Source organism: Halichoerus grypus, chromosome 4, assembly GCF_964656455.1.
Source record: "Halichoerus grypus chromosome 4, mHalGry1.hap1.1, whole genome shotgun sequence".
NCBI lineage: Eukaryota > Metazoa > Chordata > Mammalia > Carnivora > Phocidae > Halichoerus > Halichoerus grypus.
The window spans coordinates 151,182,160-151,204,537 of record NC_135715.1 but is presented as its reverse complement, the minus strand read 5'-3'; the positions used below and the strand labels follow the sequence as shown (position 1 = coordinate 151,204,537).

The 22,378-nt window shown below is 32.9% G+C and overlaps 1 protein-coding gene across 3 annotated transcripts in view; it reads right to left on the bottom strand.

Moving 5' to 3' along the window:
* The window catches only part of GLS (glutaminase), a 79,997-nt gene that overhangs the window by 30,114 nt on the left and 27,505 nt on the right, over positions 1–22,378 (bottom strand). For all 3 annotated transcript variants that reach the window (XM_036065517.2, XM_036065522.2, XM_036065529.2), the window contains exons 7-13: positions 19,542–19,600; positions 11,471–11,503; positions 11,318–11,376; positions 7,943–8,009; positions 7,343–7,393; positions 4,636–4,812; positions 2,616–2,747 (exon numbers count right to left, since the gene is read on the bottom strand). In XM_036065517.2, the coding sequence (XP_035921410.1) occupies positions 2,616–2,747; positions 4,636–4,812; positions 7,343–7,393; positions 7,943–8,009; positions 11,318–11,376; positions 11,471–11,503; positions 19,542–19,600 (578 nt within the window). The remainder of the gene's footprint in view (positions 1–2,615; positions 2,748–4,635; positions 4,813–7,342; positions 7,394–7,942; positions 8,010–11,317; positions 11,377–11,470; positions 11,504–19,541; positions 19,601–22,378) is intronic.

Sequence of the window (22,378 nt, the reverse complement as noted above, 5' to 3'; positions counted from 1 at the left end):
AAGGTCAAGAACAAGATGTCCACTTTTATTCAACATAATACTAGAAGTCCTAGCCACAGCAATCAGACAACAAAAGAAATAAAAGGCATCCAAATTGGTAATGAAGAAGTAAAACTTTCACTATTTGCAGATGAAATGATACTCTATATAGAAAACCCTAAAGACTCCACCAAAAACTACTGGAACTGATAAATGAATCCAGTAAAGTCACAGGATACAAAATCAATATACAGAAATCCAATGCATTTTTACACCCTAATAATGAAACCACAGAAAGTAAGAAAAACAATCCCATTTATAATTGCACCAAAAATAGTAAAATACCTAGGAATAAACTTAACCAAAGAGGTGAAAGACCTGTACTCTGAACTATAAAACACTGATGAAAGAAACTGAAGACAACACAAAGCAACAGAAAAGACATTCCATGCTCATGGACTGGAAGAACAAATATTGTTAAAATGTCTACACTACGCAAAGCAATCTACAGATTTAATGCAATCTCTATCAAAACACCAAAAGCATTTTTCACAGAGCTAGAACAAAGAATTCTCAAATTTGTATGGGAACCACAAAAGACTCCAAATAGCCAAAACAATCTTGAAAAAGAAAAACAAAACTGGAGGCATCACAATTCCAGACTTCAAGTTATATTACAAAGCTGTAGTAATCAAAACAGTATGTTACAGGCACAAAGACACATAGATCAATGGAACAGAACAGAAAATCCAGAAATAAACCCATAATTATATGGTCAATTAATCTCTGATGAAGTACGAAAGAATACGCAATGGTTTAAAAAGACAGACTCTTCGGAGTGCCTGGGTGGCTCAGTCGTTAAGCATCTGTCTTTGGCTCAGGTCATGATCCCAGAGACCTGGGATCAAGCCCCGCACTGGGCTCCCTGCTTACTTGGGAAGTCTGCTTCTCCCTCTCCCACTCCCCCTGCCTGTGTTCCCTCTCTCGTTGTGTCTCTCTCTGTCAAATAAATAAAATAAAATCTTAAAAAAAAAAAAAGTTTAAAAAAATAAATAAAAAGACAGACTCTTCGGGACGCCTGGGTGGCTCAGTCGTTGAGCATCTGCCTTCAGCTCAGGTCATGATCCCAGGGTCCTGGGATCAAGCCCCGCATCGGGCTCCCTGCTCCACGGGAAGCCTGCTTCTCCCTCTCCCACTCCCCCTGCTTGTGTTCCCTCTCTGGCTGTCTTTCTCTCTGTCAAATAAATAAAACCTTTAAAAAGAAAAAAAAAAGAAAAAAGACAGACTCTTCAATAAGTGGTGTTGGGAAAACTAGACAGCTACATGCAAAATAATGAAAGTGGACCATTTTTTTAAACCATACACAAAAATCAACTCAAAATGGATTAAGGAACTAAATGTTAGACCTGAAACGATAAAAATCCCAGAAGAGATCACAGGCAATAATTTCTCTGATGTTGGCTGTAGCCAACATCTTTCTAGATATGTCTCCCGAAGCAAGGAAAACAAAAGCAAAAGTAAAGTATTGGGACTGCATCAAAATAAAGAGCTTCTGCACAGTAAAGGAAAACAATCAACCAAACTAAAAAACAACCTACCGAATGGGAGAAGATATTTGCAAATGACAGATCTGATAAAGGGTTAGTAACCAAAATATATGAGGAACTGATACAACTCAATACCCAGAAAAACAAATTATCCAATTAATAAATGGGCAGAAGATATGAAAAGACATTTCTCCAAAGACATGCAGATGGTCAACAGACACATGAAAAGATGTTCAACATCACTCATCATCAGGGTAATGCAAATCAAAACCACAATGAGATATCACTTCACACTTGTCAGAATGGCTAAAATCAGAAACTCAAGAAAAAACAAGTGTTGGTGAGGATGTGGAGAAAAAGGAACCTTTGTGCACTGTTGATGGGAATGCAAACTGGTGCAGCCACTGTGGAAAACAGTATGAAGGTTCCTTAAAAAGTCTAAAAAAAAAATGTTAAAAAAGAACTACTCTATATCCAGAAATCACACTATTTAGCATTTACCCAAAGAATATAAAAACACTAATTTGAAGGGATATATGCACCCCTATGTTTATTGGAGTCTTATTTATAATAGCCAAACTATGTAAACAGCCCAAATGTCCATCGATAGATGAGTGGATAAGGAAGAAGTGGTGTATACATATACACAATGGAATATTATTCGGCCATAAAGAAGAATGAAATCTTGCCATTTGCTACAACATGGATGAATCTAGAGACTATAATGCTAAGTGAAGTAAGCCAGTCAGAGAAAGACAAATACCACATCATTTCACTTGCATGTAGAATTTAAGAAACAAAACAAAGGGGGGGGGGGGAAGAGATAAACCAAAAACCGACTCAACTACAGAGAACTGCTGGTTACCAGAGAGGTGGGTAGGGGAATGGGTGAAACAGGTGAAGGGGATTAAGAGTACACTTATCACGATGAACACTGGGTAATGTATAGAATTGTTGAACCACTATATTGTACGCCTGAAACTAATACATCATTGTATGTTAACTATATCGGAATTAAAATGGAAAAAACTGAATCATTGGATGGTTCCACTTATATGACCATTATTTTCAGTAAGAAAATACACTTACATGACAGAAATGAATTCCCTTAACACTGTTGCCCATCTTGTCCAGAGGAGGAGACCAGCACATCATGCCCATGACATTGGGGACAACTAAAAGAATGCCCCCAGCAACTCCGGATTTTGCAGGAAGACCAACCTGAAAATAATTTGAAAAAAAGGATATTCATGTTAACATTTTAAAAAAAGAAAAGTTATGTCCAACAATAAGGGAATTGGTTTAAAAATTATGGTTTACATACACACAGGAGAATTCTAACATTACAAATGTAGAAAAGTATTTTTCAACATGTTTAAAATACAATAAATGAGAAAACACTATTAAACAGTTGAGATATATTTGAATATAGAAAAATTCGAAAAGATATACTCTAAGGATTAAAGTAAATTACATCTAAATTGTGGGGCTACGCATGTTTTTATTTTAGTCTTTTGGTCTATATTTTTTAATTCTATAATAAACATGTATCAAAGTATAAAAAATTACTTGGAAAAAATATTCTATGACTAGAGAACAATGAGAAATTATATCTTCTTAAAAGATTCTCTGTGGTATACTGTCAGAATTGTCTGAGGAATAGAAATAAGATGGTAATTCAAATTAATCCTCTTCAAAACTTAAGTTTGCATTATGCAACACTTGACAATAACTGTGATAAAAGACAATATTAATATCATCAGGGCAGTATTCATTAATGGCTTACTAACATTCCAATATTGACTACCTATCCTAGAAATAATCTTGCACAAAACCCAAGAGGAAAAAAAAAAATCACCTGAATGGGATATACCAATTTACCAGGAATACAAGATACAAGGGACAATGGTATGGATGCAATAAACAAAATCTATACCATGAGAAACTATACAGGATAAATGACCCAGTTTTATCAACTAAAAATAACAAGAAAAAAGAGAGGTCAAGGGGAAGAACACAGATTTTGAAAATAATAATAAAGGGAGATAAAACCAATCACAGTGTATGGCCTTTATTTGCATCCCAAGTCTATTATTATAGAAAATAATAATTTATAAGACAATCCAGATCATCTGAACACTAAATATTTTGATGCTATTAAAGATCAAGATGTTTTTATCTTTTTAAATGCAATAATGCTGCTACGGTTTTTTAAAGACGTCCTTATCATTTAGAATTACATATTAAACTACAGCAAGGGTGGGGAATAAAGATAAACAATATTGATCATGTATTGATAATTACTGAAGTTGAGTAGTGGGTAACATTAAATGCATTTCTCTATTTTTCTGTTTTAAAATTTTCAAATAAAAATTTTTTTAGGGCATTATGTCTTCACATAAGCAGAATGAGTTAGAAAGCCTATACATTTCACAAGTGTACAAAGATGCTCACAAGTGCACAACAGAGCTTAAAGCAGTATATTTTTGTTAAATATACTTTAAGTACTTTAAAATATCTATGACAATAACCATAGATGTTAAACATCACAATTATGTGCTCCTTCTGAACTTAAGGAATTCTTGAGGTACATAATCACCATAATGCTAAATATTAACAAGGAAAAGCAGAGAGGTCTATACTAACCTTGTACTTTGGAATGCCTTATAAGTAGAAGTGATGAGGTTCTATAAATTAAACTTCAAGTTCTTAAGAATATCTGGTAGAGGGGCGCCTGGGTGGCTCAGTCAGTTAAGCGGCTGCCTTCGGCTCGGGTCATGATCTCAGGGTCCCGGGATCAAGCCCCGTTTCAGGCTCCCTGCTCCTCGGAGAGTCTGCTTCTCCCTCTTCCTCTGCCCCTCCCCCTGCTCATGCTCCCTGTCTCTCTCTCAAATAAATAAATAAAATCTTAAAAAAAAAAAAAAGAGAATATCTGGTAGACTGCTTAACTCTATTCCTTACCAAGTCTGTAACAAATTAACCTTGAAAACAAGTCTCTCTCTCAAAAATTAATGTGCAGCTTTAGAACCAAAGTTCAAACTGTATTTTTAAAAGAACTAGTCCAGACTAGTTCCTTGCAGTAGAAAATTAAGATTAAACAATTACTTACATGGAAAGCAAACTGCCCTGAGAAATCATACATGCCACAGGAATGCATCAAACTCAGTGTATTTCGAACTGCTTCAGGGCTCAGTACTCTCTCACCAGTAATTGGACAGAAACCACCATTAGCCAGTGTTGCAGCCATCACACTGGCTGATTCACAAGTTACTTCAATGGAGCATAGCTAAAAGGAAGAAAAAAACTGTCTGAAAATCTGGGTTCACATTAATTTTTGTACTGCAGTTGACTTCTAAGGAAATCTGTTTCATCTAGTATTTCATACAGATCTGAAATCTTTCTTCCAAGGGGATTATTTTAATATAACTTGATAATATTCCAAAGATTTTAATTTGAACAAAGTTCAAGCCCCTTTACGGTTTATCCTGATTTGCCCAGTCACCTAGTCTTCTAATGGCAAAACTAGGATAGGAAGAGCCAGCCCCTAAGCACTAAGATTTGTAATTGCCCCAAGTGATATTAAAAGTTGTTTAAATATTAATACTTTCTGTTGGATACACTAACAATTATTTTTAAATCAAAAGAAAAAGGAGCCATGATATAGTTTTAAGATAAAGCAACAGACATCAGTATGATAAATAGCATCTACATGAGAAATTGCCACTTAAGGAAAAAAATGCTAAAATGCCTAACATTTCACTATAGCAAAGCTCAGCATCCCTATGTAGCAACATGCAAAAAATTAAGGGAAGAAAACTCTAAGATTGCTCTAGCCTGGATATTCTGTGTGCCTAAATCAAAATGCACTTATTAATATTCAAATACTTATTTGATACTGATTATGGCTGCTCAATAAATTATGATCAATAAAGAAGGCAAAGTCCAAGTACAATATAGTTTGAAATTTTTGCATTTAAATATAATCAAAATAATGGAAATACCTTATCATAGCAAACCCAAAATTACTCATAAAACTGAAACAATAAATATGCTCCATTTTATTTTTCCTTAACAGCAACCAAAACTGTGGGGGGTAGGGGAGAAAGGAGGGGAGAAGGAGGATGGGAAGAGGGAGCAGGAGGAGAAGACTAGGTTCTCAACTTGCAAGCTTTCCTTATTCATACTTCAAGACTGTACAAGAGGCACAAAAGGGGTCTGGAACAGTAAGAAGGAAAACTAATTAGCTATAGTGTATTAGGAAACTCACTGAGAACCACTTTTTGACTGACATTTACTTTTGTTTATTTATATTAAAATCTCTTCCCTATTTCTTCAAAACTACAAAACCTACTTACTATACTGACCCCAGACAGCAAAGACTTATAGTAGATTTAATCATGAAAGTCTTTCTAAAATAGATTTAAATTCCAATGATCATTTCCCAATTTAATCCTTAGTATTAACTGGAATTTTGTTTGTCATAAGATGATATACTACTAATTTTACAAATCCCAATTTGAGAGTACTTTCCTGATACCCTGATGGATGTTCAATTACATACAGCCCTCCTCCAAAAAAGTAAGGCTTCTATGGCCTTCTCTTGATTTTTGCCCAAAAGTGCAGACATTTCACAGTAGATTAGTAGCACCTAGGCTGTAACAGCCAAACTCAAGTATGTATACCAAAGGAAAAGAAGCATTAATGTATGGAAGAAATTCATATGGGCAGGGGGAAAATAGGGCTACTGGATAAAAGTAACTATGATGCTGTATTTTATGTTAACACCTTATAGCTTCAAAGGAATTTCACACACATCATCTCATATTATCTTCAAGGTAACGCAGAAAGTTAGGGCAAGCATGTGCTACACATAATGAAACTAGGTCTAAGTAACTGAAATTAGGTCACATGGCTAAAAAGTGGCCAGATTAGACCTTGATTTTATATTGATAGTCTGGATTCTCAATTCACAGTTCTTCACATTGGCAGATGACAAACTGCCATCAAAATCTACTTCATTATCAACCTCCCTTACATATTCTTGAAGATTACTACAAATTTGAAATTCAAGCACTTCTTCAAAAGTAAAGACAGACAAATGTAAGGTTAACTAGAAACCAATAACAATTAATTTGTTATTATGTGGCTTGACATTATATCCCATCAGAGGCACCAATGTTATTATATCTGTAGGAATGAATTGAAATGAAAACACAGGGAGAAAAAAGGGATGTCCAGGAAGGCTATTTAAAACTGAGTTCTAACTACATCAAAAACTAATGATGTAATGTATGGTGATTAACATAACATAATAAAATAAAATAAATAAATAAAATTGCATTCTATAACCACAGCAGATTATATGAATGACCCACTTCCCTCATGAATGTGGAGAGCTACTTTAAGTTAGAAAAAACCCACCATATGACACTGCAAAAATGAATTAAACCAACCGAGAAACTGCCTCTTTAAGATGCTGAGTATGAACCGTCTGATAAAGAAACAAATAAATCCTCCAAACAAAATTGAAAAGCTAAGAAATCGCTTAGTTTATAATAAGGACAAGCCTGGAGTTATACATCATTTTTGACACTTCTTAAATATGTTTTTACAGAAAAAAACTCTCTATTACATTCTGAGGCATGGCATTTTAGGAGAAAAAGACATGAAATTATCTTTCATGAAGGCTTTTTTTGGAAGGTCAATGGTAAATGTATTTTATCTTAGCCAGGAACCATGGTTTCACAGATATCTATATTCTGCAAAATGTGACATGCCCATTTATATATAAAATTCATAGAGTTAAAGTAAATTACCTGGAAATAGAAGTCTAATATACCAACCATGTCTGTGCCTTCTGGAAAACACTGAAAAAACAGAAAGGCAATTAAAAACAAGAATATATGCACATATGTAAAAGACACATAAAGATTAAATTTAAAATGTACACAAATGTTTCATCTTGAGAAAATAGCACATAACCTATAAACAGTATAAACATGAAATAATGAAGAACAATAAAGTAAAAGTACATCACATACAGATTTCTAAATACTAGTTTAACAATGATAAACTGATTCATAATTCATAAACTAAGTTACTGGACCACCCTCTTAAAATTTAAAAATCAAATGTAATCAACAATAGTCTGGCATTACACTTTTGGAAAAATGGGCTAATCCTTAAGCAAAACTTGCATTAATAAAACTAGTCAAATATTTGAATACTGCCAGATACTAAATCGATTTAATAATATTAACATTTTGATACCATTAACTCAAGAGTGTTTTGCGAAAACTTCTGCACCTTAACTAGTAATAGGTAGTTGCTTAAAATCTGTTGCTGAGTTCTTAACATACATCTTAATGTAATTTATTAAATAAAATAATTTGAAATAGAAATAAAAATTCAAAAACCTTTTTTTCTTTTAGGTAATATCCTATTGCAAAATTTCGATCTCCGCTTTCTCTTTCAGACTGAAACCTAGGAAGAAAAGAAAATTGCTCTATTTACTTATTTTCTGTAAGAGTATGATTGTTCTGTAGTTTAATTTGTATAGCAAAGTATAGTATAAAGAACACATTGACCTAAGAGTCAAGACTGCTAGGTTCCAATCCCAGTTCTGTCAATAGGCTAGCTATGTGTCTTGGGGAAGTTATTTAAGTGACAATTCTTTTAGCCTTAACTTCCTCAGCTATAAAAGGACTGAAATGAGCTAGGCCCTTTCTAATCTTCATATTTTATGAATAAAGAAGCTAATTTTAAAATTATCAAATATTCCACCATTAAAAAATATACTAAGAAGTCGCAGAATCTCTGGATCCTCCAAAAGTACAATAATCAATTCCAACTGAGGGAATCCATGGAAATTTCACTGAGAGAGGGACACATGAAATGGGCCTTTCAGCATTTGTTAGATTAACAGATTTCAGGGGGAAGCCTAGACAATGGAAAATTCCATGTAGCAAGAACAAAGTTAAAAAGTATAAAAGACAGGACTTCATTGAAGAATGGCACATATTCTGATGTATCTGGGAAATAGGGTTCATGGAGAAGAGTGGAGAAACATCAAACTAACAAGGGAGACTAGGACCACATTATCAAGACTGATAAATGCTAAAAATGGCTTCTGATTGCCAACAAAATGAAAGCTTCAAGGCTTTCAATCAAATTACCTTGTCAGATCTACATTTTAGAAGGATAACTCTGACATCAGTTTGGGAAAGGGAAAAAAGAAAGGATGACTGATGCTATTAGGAGACCAGAGTAGTAAGAGCCACCGAAAGCCTGAACTTAGGTAGTGGTGATAGGAATGGAAGGACAGGTATGATCAAACATGAGAGCAATTCAGCAAATCTTCCAACTTGATGGGAAAGAGGAGAAACAGGGTGAATGAAGTCTGGTACAAAACTCTAGATTTCTAATGCAGTCTACTGAAAGGATCGTGATACCAACTGATGGGAACCCTGGAGCAAAGAGCAGTTTGAGAAGAAAGAGAATGAGTTTTAATTTAGACAGATTTAATTTGCAGTACATTTGAGAAATCAACCTACAAGAGTCCAGAAGGCTGCTGACAAAAGAGGAACTGTAGGTGACACACTGTATTATCGATCATGGAGTGGGGGGTGGCAGTCCCCCCTACCTATACATTTTAATGTTCTTATGGTCAGAAAAACAATGCTGAATGTGGAAAAGCTCTTGAAAATAAACTCATCAACTTGCCATACCTTAAAAAAAAAAAAAATCAACATAGTGTACTAACTACTCAGCAATTATCACAATGCCTAGCATATAGCTCTGTGCAACAAACACTACATCAAGTGCCTATTATCTACCAGGTAACAGGAATACAAAAATGAATTGGAAGATATTCTATCCAGGTCTAAAGGAGATCAGAGTCTAATAGCGGTGATGGGGCAGAGAGACATAGAGTAAGCTCAATTAAATATGGTAATATGAGACCACAGAAGAGAGGTGAGATGAGATTCATGAAAAACTTCCTGGAAAAGATACTTAAGCTGATGAATAAAAGTTGGTACAACAACCTGAAAATTTTTGCCTCCTGAAACATGTAGTACAAAGTGTCACTTAGTTAGTAGTCATGTCAAAACTGTTTCAGCTTTATCTAACCACAGGAAACAACCAGACCTATTCAAAATGGAGAATATCCACTATAGCCAGATGCAGCCTACTGCCTGTTTTTAGAAATAAAGTTTCTTGGAAGATCACCTCATGTTGTCTATGGCTGCTTTCCTACCAAAATAGTAGAGATGAGTAGTTGCAACAGAGTCTATATGGCCCACAAGTCTGAAATATTTACTATCTGGTCCTTCACAGAGAAAATTAGTTAATTCCTACTTTGTAAAACAAGTGATTGACACTCCCAAAAAAAGCCATTTAATAAAACTTTATAAAGCAAGGGTATAGAGCAGGGGGACTCTTCTATTTTAATAAAGCAAAAGAGACTCATATAAATGTATTGTATGAACCTTGATTAATTCCTGGGGAAAAAGGCTGTAATAAGCATTTAAGGGACAGTTGGGGACATTTACATATTAATGATATTTTTAAATTAATGTTAATGATCTTAAATGTGTTGATGGTATTGTGGTTATGTAGGAGAATGTCCTTATAACATACTGTGTGACATATAAAAGTCACACAGTAATCAATCCTTATGAATACACATGTTGAGTTATTTAAGGGTGAAATGTTGAGTTATTTAAGGGTGAAATGTTGTGATATCTATAACTTTATTTCTATTAGTTCAGGGAAAAAATCCCAACATATACATGTATATTTACATATATGTACATATATAGAGAGATACACATGTTTTTAAACACTTCTATTTAAAGAAAGAGGTTGAGGAAAAGCAAATGAGACAAAATATTAATCAGAAAATATAGGTGAAAGATACCCAGATATTCACTGTTTATTATTTCGACTTTTCTGTAGACTGGCCAATTTCAAAATAAAAAATTGGGGTGAAAGTCAACTTAGCCAGGCAGAGAAATTAAGAGAGGTAAGACAGGGGCATCTGAGTGGCTCAGGCAGTTAAGCGTCTGACTCTTAGTTTCTGCTCAAGTCATGATCTCAGGGTTGTGGGGATTGACCCTGTAATGGGCTCCTCATTCAGCCTGGAGTCAGCTTGTCCCTCTCCCTCTGCTCCCCACCCCCCACCCCGGCTCACACACGCTCTCTCTCTCTCAAAATATATAAATAAATAAAATCTTAAAAAAAAAAAAAGAGGTAAAACATGTATTACAGGCAAAGAGAAAACTGAATAACTGTATCAGTAATTTTTTTTTTTTGAAGATTTTATTTATTTATCAGAGAGAGAAAGAACACAAGCAGGGGGAGTGGCAGGCAGAGGGAGAAGCAGGTTCCCTGCTGAGCAAGGAGCCCAATGCTGGACTCAATCCCAGGACCCTGGGATCATGACCTGAGCCCAAGGCAGACACTTAACAGACTGAGCCACCCAGGCATCCTTAACTATTAGTAATTTAAGGTAAAGTTGGATTCCCTTCAAATTCTATAATTACCCACAAGAAGTTTATCAAAACTGTTTAAAGCATTTATTTATTCACTGAAGTAAGCCCTAGAATCAATAAGGGAAAACAGATTAATTCTAAGTACACTGTGTATTATAATATAGAGAAAGCGGGGAGAGGGAGGTAGAGGGGAGGGACAAGACAGTATTTAAAACAGAATTCTATAATCTAGTTATTTTTGTTAATTTAAAGAGGCCTGGCCTATTATAAAAAACTTAAGTCATAAATCAGACTCACGTCGCATTACTGAATCCAACATATTCATTGCCAGCCATCTTATTCAAAAACTGCATCACCTATAAACCAAAATTAGAAAGTATTAGTAGTCAAAAAACAAATATATAAGGAATATAAATATAACATGAAAACTGAATTCCATATTGCACTTACATAGTCAAATTTTTCAGCATTATTCACTCCTTGCTGCAAAGAAATGAGACATAAATGTTAATATAAGCATCACTCTACAGTTAAGTTTTAAGTGAATATAATATCAAAATTCCAAACTGCTATCATTACAATTAATATATTGTACATTAGTACTTTTAAGACTAGGAAATACTCTAAAATAATTTAATATTTACATAAACTTTTTACATGTTTTTTTTAATACCAGTATGTTGAGAATGGATCTGAATTACAAAGGGAATGCTTTATTTTAAGTATATCTTTACCCAACCCAAAGTTACAGAATTTTAGTTACCCCAAATCCCCTTATCTTTCATGACAACACATAATATTCTAGAACATATGTTATTTAATTTCATATTTTAAAAAAACTTAAAATAAAGTTTCACCCTTAGAAAAGAATTGAGTATTTATAAATTATGGTTTTTAATTAAGAACAATCTACTTATATTTTTAAAATAACCTTAAACCAGCATTAGAGTTAGAAAAATGAGTTATGTTGCAGAACTAACTAATCTTTTATAATTCTAGTATATGCAAACATTCTGAATACATTTTGCTAGTGTAAAGAAAGCTCTACCTTTAACATCTCATTTGTTTTAACAATTCTTGAACTAAAAAAATATATATTCCATAGTCTCTAAAAAATTAGCTACATTTGAATTTAGCATTATGCCAATTCAGAGCATGGAAGATGTATTGTTTCATGACTTCTATTTCTGATATGTTAGCTACTGCAAATGTCAGTAGGAAAAACCTATGTAACGTAGATCAGTTCAAGTAGCCAAATGGTTTCATTTTACCTCGGCGAAGTTTACAAAGCAGTAAGATGTAGATCTGAAATCAAACGTATTAATTGGTGATGTGCACCCAATAGAAACAATACATCTCTAATTTTTAAAACAGGTTTAAAATAATTTGACAACTAAAAATTTAAAAACAAATTTCTTAACTTTACCCTCAAAAATTCCAAAACATTACACTTTAAAATTTTATTATGAGGGGAAAACCTGTACCAGAGAATTATTTAACTGAATAAAGCCAGGTTCATTCTCCACTTTACAAGTAGACTAGGATGTGGCTGATAATCTGTAAAACCTTACAAATCAACTTATTTAAAGAAAGGATGTCAATCACATATACAATCAGTAGCTGAAAAGAACACACTATTTCATCAAAATTAGGCATTAACAAAGCTTAAACAAGATAAGAATAATTTAGCTACAGCCATATTGTAATCACTATCTATGTATTTTCCCTAAAGTGCCTTTTGACATATTTTAAGTTTTCTTTCCTTATAATACACCAGAATTCAAAATGTAGAAATGTAACTCCAAAGCTGTTCAATGAAAAATAATTAAAAGAAGAAATTACCAACTTCATTGAACTGTTGCAGTTGTCAAAATATTCCATAGATCCTAATGCTGTAAAATATGTAACAACATTTAAACCACAAAAACCTTTTTAACCTTTGAGAAAGCACAAAAAAAAAAAAAAAAAAAAGAACAACTCTTTTGGAAAAGGATGTCAGCATTTGCATTGGGATGTTACATGTATAATTACCATTATACAATTAATCAATGTAAAATAGACAAGTTATACTGAACTTTCATTCTCTGACCTAAACTGTGCCCTACAGAACAAATACAATTTTCTTTATTTAGCTGTCATGTTTAATAAAAAGAAAAAAAAAAACCTTCCAACTCTAGACTATGGTCACATGCTTGGTCTACTTTGTAGCTTACTAAATTAAAGCACAATTGAGTTTTGCTTCTATGCTGTTTTTAAAAAACTGATATTTACCAATGTCAATCATTATATAACATTTTGGATAAGCTACTTGAAACGTCCTAGGCAGATTATATAAACAAGCAAAATAAAGTATCTCACTGATTTTTGTTGACCCAAGAAAGTTTTTCCCCAAAACTTCCCCATTTAAAAGTAAAAGCACTTGATTAATGTTTATTCTTAATATCTACCCTGGAAATAGTATTATTTAAGTCAATAAAATATATTTGCCCCTATATCTCTTGGGAAGATTCTGTGCACTCCAGGGATATATGGGCTCTAATAATCATCACAAAATGCTGTTATTTTAATTTCTAAAAAAATAACTGTATAAAGTTTATTTGCAAAGACGTGAGGGAAAAAGCACACATACACATACAAAATAGAGTAAACCCCCCAAAAGCAAAAATGTAAACTGTAAAAAAAAATCCATCATCATTATCTAGTAGTGGGGTACAGAGGGGTGGAAGAAGAGATGTTATGAATATCAGAAGCCAGGAATGGGTACATGGGAGCTAGTTACACTATCATGTTTATTTTGTATATGTTTGAAATTTTTCATAAAAAGTTAAAGAAAAAAGTGTTTGTTAATAATGTCCTATGTTAATTTACAACTGTTACTTTAGAATATTCTTTTCTTTTTGAAATAGTAATTGATTTTTAATTAGTTCATGTATAAGTAGATTATTTTCTACTCTTCCTATTTAAAATTTTTACAGATGTATGAGTTGAGAAATCTTGCTGACAATAGAGTAGTTAGAAATAGAAAAGGTTTTGTTATAGCAATACCACTCAGTTCTTTACATATAAAAGTCACACAGTAATCAATCCATCCTTAAAAATTCTACTTAATGCTCTTACTAACAACTTGATTAGATCCTCTGTCCATTTTGTTTAACCAAAGACCTAGAAACAACCTAGAATACAGAGGGCTGTTCCCACTCTTTACAATGATTCATACCCTCAATACCACTGACTCTAATATTTCAAAATGTTCTCTTTTGTTGGTGCCCAAGAGGCTTTTATAACCTGAAGCAGTGTACCATAGTAAAATTTGGGACGCATGAGAAGTATGCCTTCTTATGAAAACTGGGAGGAAATCTGGACCAAAGGCAGACTAATTTTAAGCAAGACATATATGAAAACTGAGATTTGCAAACTGATAGTCTTAAAACTATTAATGTCCCTTTGTCTCCTGGAAAAAAATTCCCATAACCAGGGATATGTTTATCCCAGTTTTTTTTTTTTTTTTTTTTTAAAGATTTTTTTTATTTATTTATTTGAGACAGAGAGAATGAGAGAGAGCGAGCACATGAGAGGGGAGAGGGTCAGAGGGAGAAGCAGGCTCCTTGCTGAGCAGGGAGCCCGATGCGGGACTCGATCCAGGGACTCCAGGATCATGACCTGAGCCGAAGGCAGTCGCTTAACCAACTGAGCCACCCAGGCGCCCCTATGTTTATCCCAGTTTTAAGTCACTGTACAACCATTATTAGATATGTTATTTTAATTTTAGAAAAAGTTACAGTGATATTTAGTAAGTACAGTAGGAAAACTTAAAAAAATAAATTGGAGAAAATATATTTACCAAATCCATTCACCAATTTTTTTTTTTTTTTTTTGGTGTGAAAAAGTGTTTTTATTAAGGGAAGGGGACAGGACCCATGGGCAGAATGAGCTGCATTGTGATTGTGAGGAGTGACTGATTATATACATTTAAGTTGTAGGGGGGTAGAGATAAAGGAAGTTTCTAAAGGGATTTTCATATGTTAAAGAAGACTTACAGGATCCTGGAGATTAAATGACTTTTAAAAAGCAAACCATGTTTTGTTTGAAAAGGGTAGTAATCAGATCGAGAGACTAGAAAAGTATACAAATTAATTTCTCTGTAAACATTCCTACACTAAGTTAAAGAATTTCCATTTCATTGAAGAAAATTTTATGAATGAAAATGTGATAAATAGGCACAGAGTTTTAAACATTGGCTATTAAAAGAATTAATATAACTATGTTGGAGTGTTTTTATAGCCTGTTTTTACAACATACTCCTGAACTCAATTATATATTATACATTAAAACACAGGTGAAAATATTAGTTAACAGGGACATATGCTAATAAATTTAATATAAAAATGATTCATTTGAAGTCCATGCATTAATCAGTTATTTTGTAAGCAAATCACTTGATTCCATTCATAAAGTATGGAGGTGTAAAAGCCAATTGAAAATTAGAGATCACAGAGGAAAGAGGCATAAAAGAGGCAAAAAGAAGTAACTGAAAATGATTTTATAGAATACTCTTTAATCTTGCCACAGAAAATGCTTTAAAGCTAAATAATACTTGGAGGATTTAAAATAGATATTACAGGTAAAAAATAATGTTCTAAATCTAGTATTATCTAGATTAACCTAAATATAAAGAGAAAAATTCTGTTGGCAACAAATTATCTGCCTTTCATTAAAAAAAAAACCTCAAAGAATTCAGCTGATATAAACATGGAGTGAATAAAACAATTAACACGATAAAGTCACCAAATCCAAGACATCATCCAGTGCTCCCCAGAGCCACAAATCACCTTAAAAGTGTGGCTCACAGGCACATTCAACAGGTTGCTGCTAACATAACCAAACTGAGCACTATATACATACTAACTAAATTCATCTTATTTTCATGGAGTATGACTGAATTGTCTTTTAAAAAGAAAAAATCTGATGTTTTAAATTTAAAAATACTTCTGATTTTTAAAAAAATCAGATTTCTTCAAATGACAAAAACTGGAAAATACTGTTAGAATAAAGAGAGACAAACACAGAAGACAATGTAACTTACTCTTTACCTTTAAAATAAAAAAGCAGAAGTATGGCAATTATCTTGAAATATGTTATCCTCATTTTCCCACCCTAACCCTCAAGTTATCCAAAGACCTTAACTTTTAAACTAAAACTAGGTGAAGTTTTTACCACTGCAAAGAAAAAAATTACATACGTAACTGCTATTTCATCCAGAGTTAACCGTGCTCCTTTCAAATTTATTTTTACTCTTCCTTTTAAATCAAGCAACCATATTATCATCATCAGATAAAACAAACTGCATCAAAAAGTATTCTTTTAAACTTAGTAGTTACCACAAAGAAAAAGAAAGGATATTAATTTTATAGTTTTTTAAAATTATGTGCATTTTAAGTACAAAATGACATTTGTGTTTTTTTTTTTGAAGGTATTTACCTATATAAGCTTTGTTTAAAATTTTAAATATTGGAGTTTTCCTATAAGTTTAGTAGTTAAGAATTTATGCAACAGGTTCCTTCTGTCCAAATCCTCCTTTTTTCCACAATCTGCTAATCCTTTTGAATACTTGCTCTGCCTCGTTCCCCCATTTCCTGAGGCTCATCTCCAATCCTACAAGGAAAAAATATCAATACTACAAAATTAAGAAATAAAGAGTCTTACTAAAGACTCTACTTAATTTTTTGGGGCGGGGTGAGAGAAGACTAACATGAGGAGAATGTTTTAATAGCACCAAATAAAGTTGAAGTTCGAAAGAAAAAATAGCCTTAAGGTCATCAACTAAAAGAGCTAAAAAACAAAATTTACATCTAGTAGCCATGGTAAAATATCCACGCTTTGGGTACTCAAATGCAAGCTCCTTGAGAAAAGGGTTATTAGTTCCTTACAGATAGCAGGTACTGACTAACGTCCAAAGAATGACCATATTACACCCACTAAAAATTAGATGTGACTTTTAAGCCAATAAACTGTTATCTTTTGTACAAGTTAAAATTAAAAAAATAAAACTTCTGCTTTTTGGACAATATAACTATGCTAGGTAAAGACAAAGATGTCATCAAGAGAAACAGCAAACACCTACATTAAATATGGCAGAATGAATTCTAATGAAGAGCAAACACATCAGATTTAGCTCAAGCCTGACTCTACTGCTGTCAGTCCCTGTCTAGTCTCAGTTTCTTCACCTCATCTATATAAAGTAAGAAGGCTGGACTTGAAGACCCTTCCGGCAATAGTTTTGTTACCTCAATTTCAATTACTAATTCATAAATATGTGATCATACAACCTTCACAGATAACACACCGATTTTTAGAGGAGTTCTGAATTCTTTAAAAAAAAAAAAAAGTCTAAAGAAGTATTACATTACATTACATACCCCTCCAAGACTTAGATGAACTTCATTAAAGAAAAAGAAAGAAATTTGTGAAACACTTCTAAAAACAAAACAAAAATGCCAAGAAAGTGACCTTAAATATGAACTATATCCCAAAGCCTCATTTTCAACTTTGCCGGTAAATTAAAAATGTTTATATATTTAAAATCACTGATCAAATTTATAAATACAAGATGACTCAGTTAAATTTTTGCACTGTTGGACACTGAACCACACTTATGTTGTGTATACGTGTTTTTTTCACTGTTTCATATAATGTGACTTTTATGGCTCATGACTGAACATGAGAAATGAAACTGATGAAGTGATGGTGTGATATGACCAGACATGCATTTCTCACATGCAGCATTTCAGTATAGTATATGAAACCCATGAATCATTAAACAAAAGATGTTTAAGTGCATGCAGTTAAGGAAGGCTTCTTTTTATCATTTACGTATGCCCTTTCCTGAAAATACTATTGGTGTGCTATGTTATTCTTTCTCCAATGTAAGAATTCTTCAACTTGGATTCACAGATCAGCTTTCAAAGGGTCTGTAAACTCCTTAAAGTTTTATAATCACCGTATGTGAACATTTTTCTGGGAAGACCCAAAAAAGGTTTGGAACCATTCTAGTGGTTTTCTCATCAAGCACTAATACATAGGTTATATTATCATAACTTTCCTTACCTCTAATTTGTTACTTGTTCAAATCTAAACAATTATTAAAGAGACTTTTCTCTCATCGCAACGTTTACTGAATTTCACTGTAAGGACCCATTCATACTTGTGTCCACCTCACACTACAAGGTAAGCAAGCTACCTGAAGGAAGGACTGTGCCTAGCACAGATTTGTATTATAATTTTCTACAACAAATATTCTCTCACCTCAAACTGACAACTTTTACCTTATGTAAAACAGTCATGAATAGCTAGATGTTATAATGGGCAAATAAAAATTTCCAGTCTATTAAAATTAGTTACATTAAAGAATAATACTTGGCTATAATACCTACCTCACTAGAGTTAAAAAGATTAAGTGGGCCAATGCTTACAAAGTATTTACGCTAAAATAACAACTAAACATACAGAATTCTTATCATAGTAGTCTTCTATTTTAAAGCCTTTTCTCATGAACATATAAAATTCATGAAAGAGGATTTCTAGTATACAAATTAGGTTAAGTTTTTATTAATTGGGCCAAAGGCATAATTTATATCCAAACATTCTTTGTGTAACCAGGGTATCCTGTCCTCACTAATGCATCTACAAAGCCATGTAGTTATATTTTTTTATGCTTGGAAAAGATAAGCACGGATTTACTGAAGAAAGTATATAAATATTCCAAACATAAATGAGATTTATTTGAATATAAATGAAATTTATAATTAGAAATTAAAAATCTAAACAATATCACACACTCATATCATTTTCAAATACTTATTCCAAACAACATTAGAGCTTCCAATTATTAAGGCAAACCAGACACTAAAACAATCAAAATCAAAACATACAATGTAAAACAAAGCATAGGAAAAATAATATAACTTAATAATTGGAATAAGTCTTACTTAGTTATGATAATAAGCAAAAGAAATGAAAGAAGTTCAAATGAAAATTGTGAATGTAGCTCCTGAGAGTAGAAAGGACTTCAGAATGTTCAAGGGTAAATGTACTTTGTCTTAACACAAAGTACCAGAACATTTGTTCCTACATATGCTGATGACAGTTAACAGTAAAATGCTTTTAATTGTGTTTACATCTGTTCATTTTCAAAGAGCCAAAAGGAAAGGGAAGAAAAAAATATCAAAACTTTAGGAAGAAAAACCTCTGTGCCTATTGTTCAGCAGAGACTTCTTTTTGAATTTTTGCCAGATCTTCAGGTCAAGAGTAACTGAGTAACTCTTACAATGAGTCATCTGTTTTTAATTTCATCCTTGAAATTACATTATTTATTTTTAAATAAGAATTTTAGCTTTATACCATAAGATTAATTTTTTTAACACCAAAACTTTTCATAAGTCTACATAATTAATCCAAGATTCATCTTTATGCCTTAGTTATTTTTAAAAACTTACTAGGTTAAAAGGAATTGTCAACATTTTACCTTTATTAATGAAGTCACAACAATTGCTCCAGCATTTACCATAGGATTGTGTGGCTTATCTATAAAATATAAAACAATAGCATTATTTCAAATACTTGATATCATTTTCTATGATGCATAGGTATTTCCCATGAACATACATCTATTTTCTTTATGTAAGATATTGTTACAGTTCTTTTATGGCAGGGGGAAAAGAGGGTGAAAGAATGCATTTAAGTCATTTACTTATCAAACCAATAATATACTTCTATAGTAACTATATAGGGAAACAAAGATTCATGTATCAAAAGACAGTGAATAGTAGTATTAAAGTACATCGAAATTTCCTAACTACCATTTACTAGCTATTTGACCTTGGGCAAGTAACTGAACTTCACTATGCCTCAATTTTCCCACTGTATATTGGGAGTAATAAATAGCATCAACACCTCAGTGAGTCATAATTCTTGAATGAATTAAAACACATGAAATGCTTAAATGTACATGGCACACTATTAAAAAATAACCTTGAAAAAAGCACATCTAGTATGAAACCACTCTTGCTTTTTAAAGTGCTTTATTTTGGGGGTGCCTGGGTGGCTCAGTTGGTTAAGTGTCTGCCTTTGGCTCAGGTCATGATCCCAGGGTCCTGCTCAGTGGGGACTCTGCCTACTTGTGTTCTGTCAAATAAATAAAATCTTTTTTAAAAAGTGCTTTATTTTTGTTTTTATGAATATACACATACACATGTAGAAAAAGAAAACAAACACTATAAAGGGATATACCTATGATAAAAATATTACAGGGGATTTAAATTATATTCTGTATTCTTTCTATATTTCCTGACAATAAAGATTTAAAAAATTATTTAAAATTTAAGTTCATCCAAAATCCTCTCTCTTAATTCTTACAACAAATAGAATTTCAAATATCAACTGATTACACTGATATCTGGGAAATCATGGCTCCTGGCTAAGATAAAATACATTTACCATTGACCTTCCAAAAAAGCCTTCATGAAAGATAATTTCATGTCTTTTTCTCCTAAAATGTCATGCCTCAGAATGTAATAGAGAGTTTTTTTCTGTAAAAACGTATTTAAGAAGTGTCAAAAATGATGTATAACTCCAGGCTTGTCCTTATTATAAACTAAGCAATTTCTTAGCTTTTCAATTTTGTTTGGAGGAGAGTTCATTGGCTTTTAGTATATTCATAGAGTTGTGCAACCATTACCACAATCCATTTTGGGATACTTTTGTCACCCCAAAAAGATACCCTGTACCCATTAGCGGTGAGTATCCATTTCTCTCCTACCCCTGGCAACTAGTAATCTACTTTCTGTCTCTATAGATTTGCCTGTTCTGGGGGTGCCTGGGTGGCTCAGTCAGTTAAGCATCCGACTCTTTCAGCTCAGGTCATGATCTCAGGGTCCTGAGATCCAGCCCTGCATGCTTAAGATTCTTTTCTCTCCTTCTACCCCACCCCCCCCCCAACACACACTCTAAATGGGTGAATTATATGGCATGTGAAGTATCTCCCAATAACATTGTTAAATTTTTCTTTATTTTAAAAAATAAAGACAAAAAATTAGGTAATTGACAGTTTACCAGTTTCCCCTCAATATAAGATCAACAATGTGATTTAGTAGCTATGGTTTAAACACTGTACATTTTGGGTTACCCATAATGATGATTAGTTCCAAACTGTAAATACTCTGATATTATATTAAATTTTAACATTTGGAGTATAGTATCAGAGTATTTACAATCAAGAGTTCGCCTATTCCAAATCTCACTAAGAGAAGTTTGCCTTCTCTGAGATCACACAAAATGAGAGCAATTACTGTCAAAGAAAAGTACTACATGGCAAAAGGGAGCTAAGAAACAAAAAATTTCCAATATTATTCACCTGAAAAAAATAAGATACAGACAGAAAACAATACGGAAATCAAGCTGTGCTAAATTAGTTTATATTTGTGTTTGTGCAGATGTTTATGCGTCTGTCCTTTTGCGGTTTTTTGACATCATGTTTAGGCTCTAGGGCCTTTACAAGGCAGCTAATGTGTGTATTCCAAATGGTACCACATAAATGTGTGCATTTAATATTTTCTAAATCATAAATATTCTGCAAATACATCAGCTGCATTCAAGATCTTTCAAAGAACACTAAAGCATTTCACGGTATGACAGTGCAACTTTCAGATGTAAGCAACTGCTCTCTCTGCCTTTGGCTCAAAAGCCAGACACCTCAGTGTTTGGAAACACACCAGATATTATAACACCAGCATTACTGCAGTCTAAAACCTCAGTCTAAAACCTATGACTGAAAAATCTACTTGCTTCCTGCTCCACTGTAGGTAGGGAGAATTGAAAGGTTCCATTTAGAATTTTTAATTAAAAAGTACTCATGACAGCAGAAATAACACTTAAGGCTAATTAATAAAAGCTACCATCTGAAGTAATGACATATATTAGCTTGGTATAATGACAAAATGGACTTGGGCAACATCTGAAATTTGTGGGTACTTTTAACTAAAATGCACAAAACTGTTTAATTTTAGCAAGTATTTGTTCTTTTCAAAGGAACAAGACATGGAGAAAGTTCTTTCATATTATACAAGCAAAAGCTTCTCAAACTGCTAAGCATATGAACCTTAAAAAGATATGGTTCATAACTGAGGCTAAGTCAAAGGTTGCTAATGCATATACTAAAGAACTAACAAGTATTAATTTCAGTTTAATATGGATATTTATATTTTAAGTATTATACTGGAATTTTAAAGGGCTATATAAAAATTAAGTATATTCTATATAGAGTTTAATCCTGCAGTGCCCACTTATCCAACCACCCAAACTTTG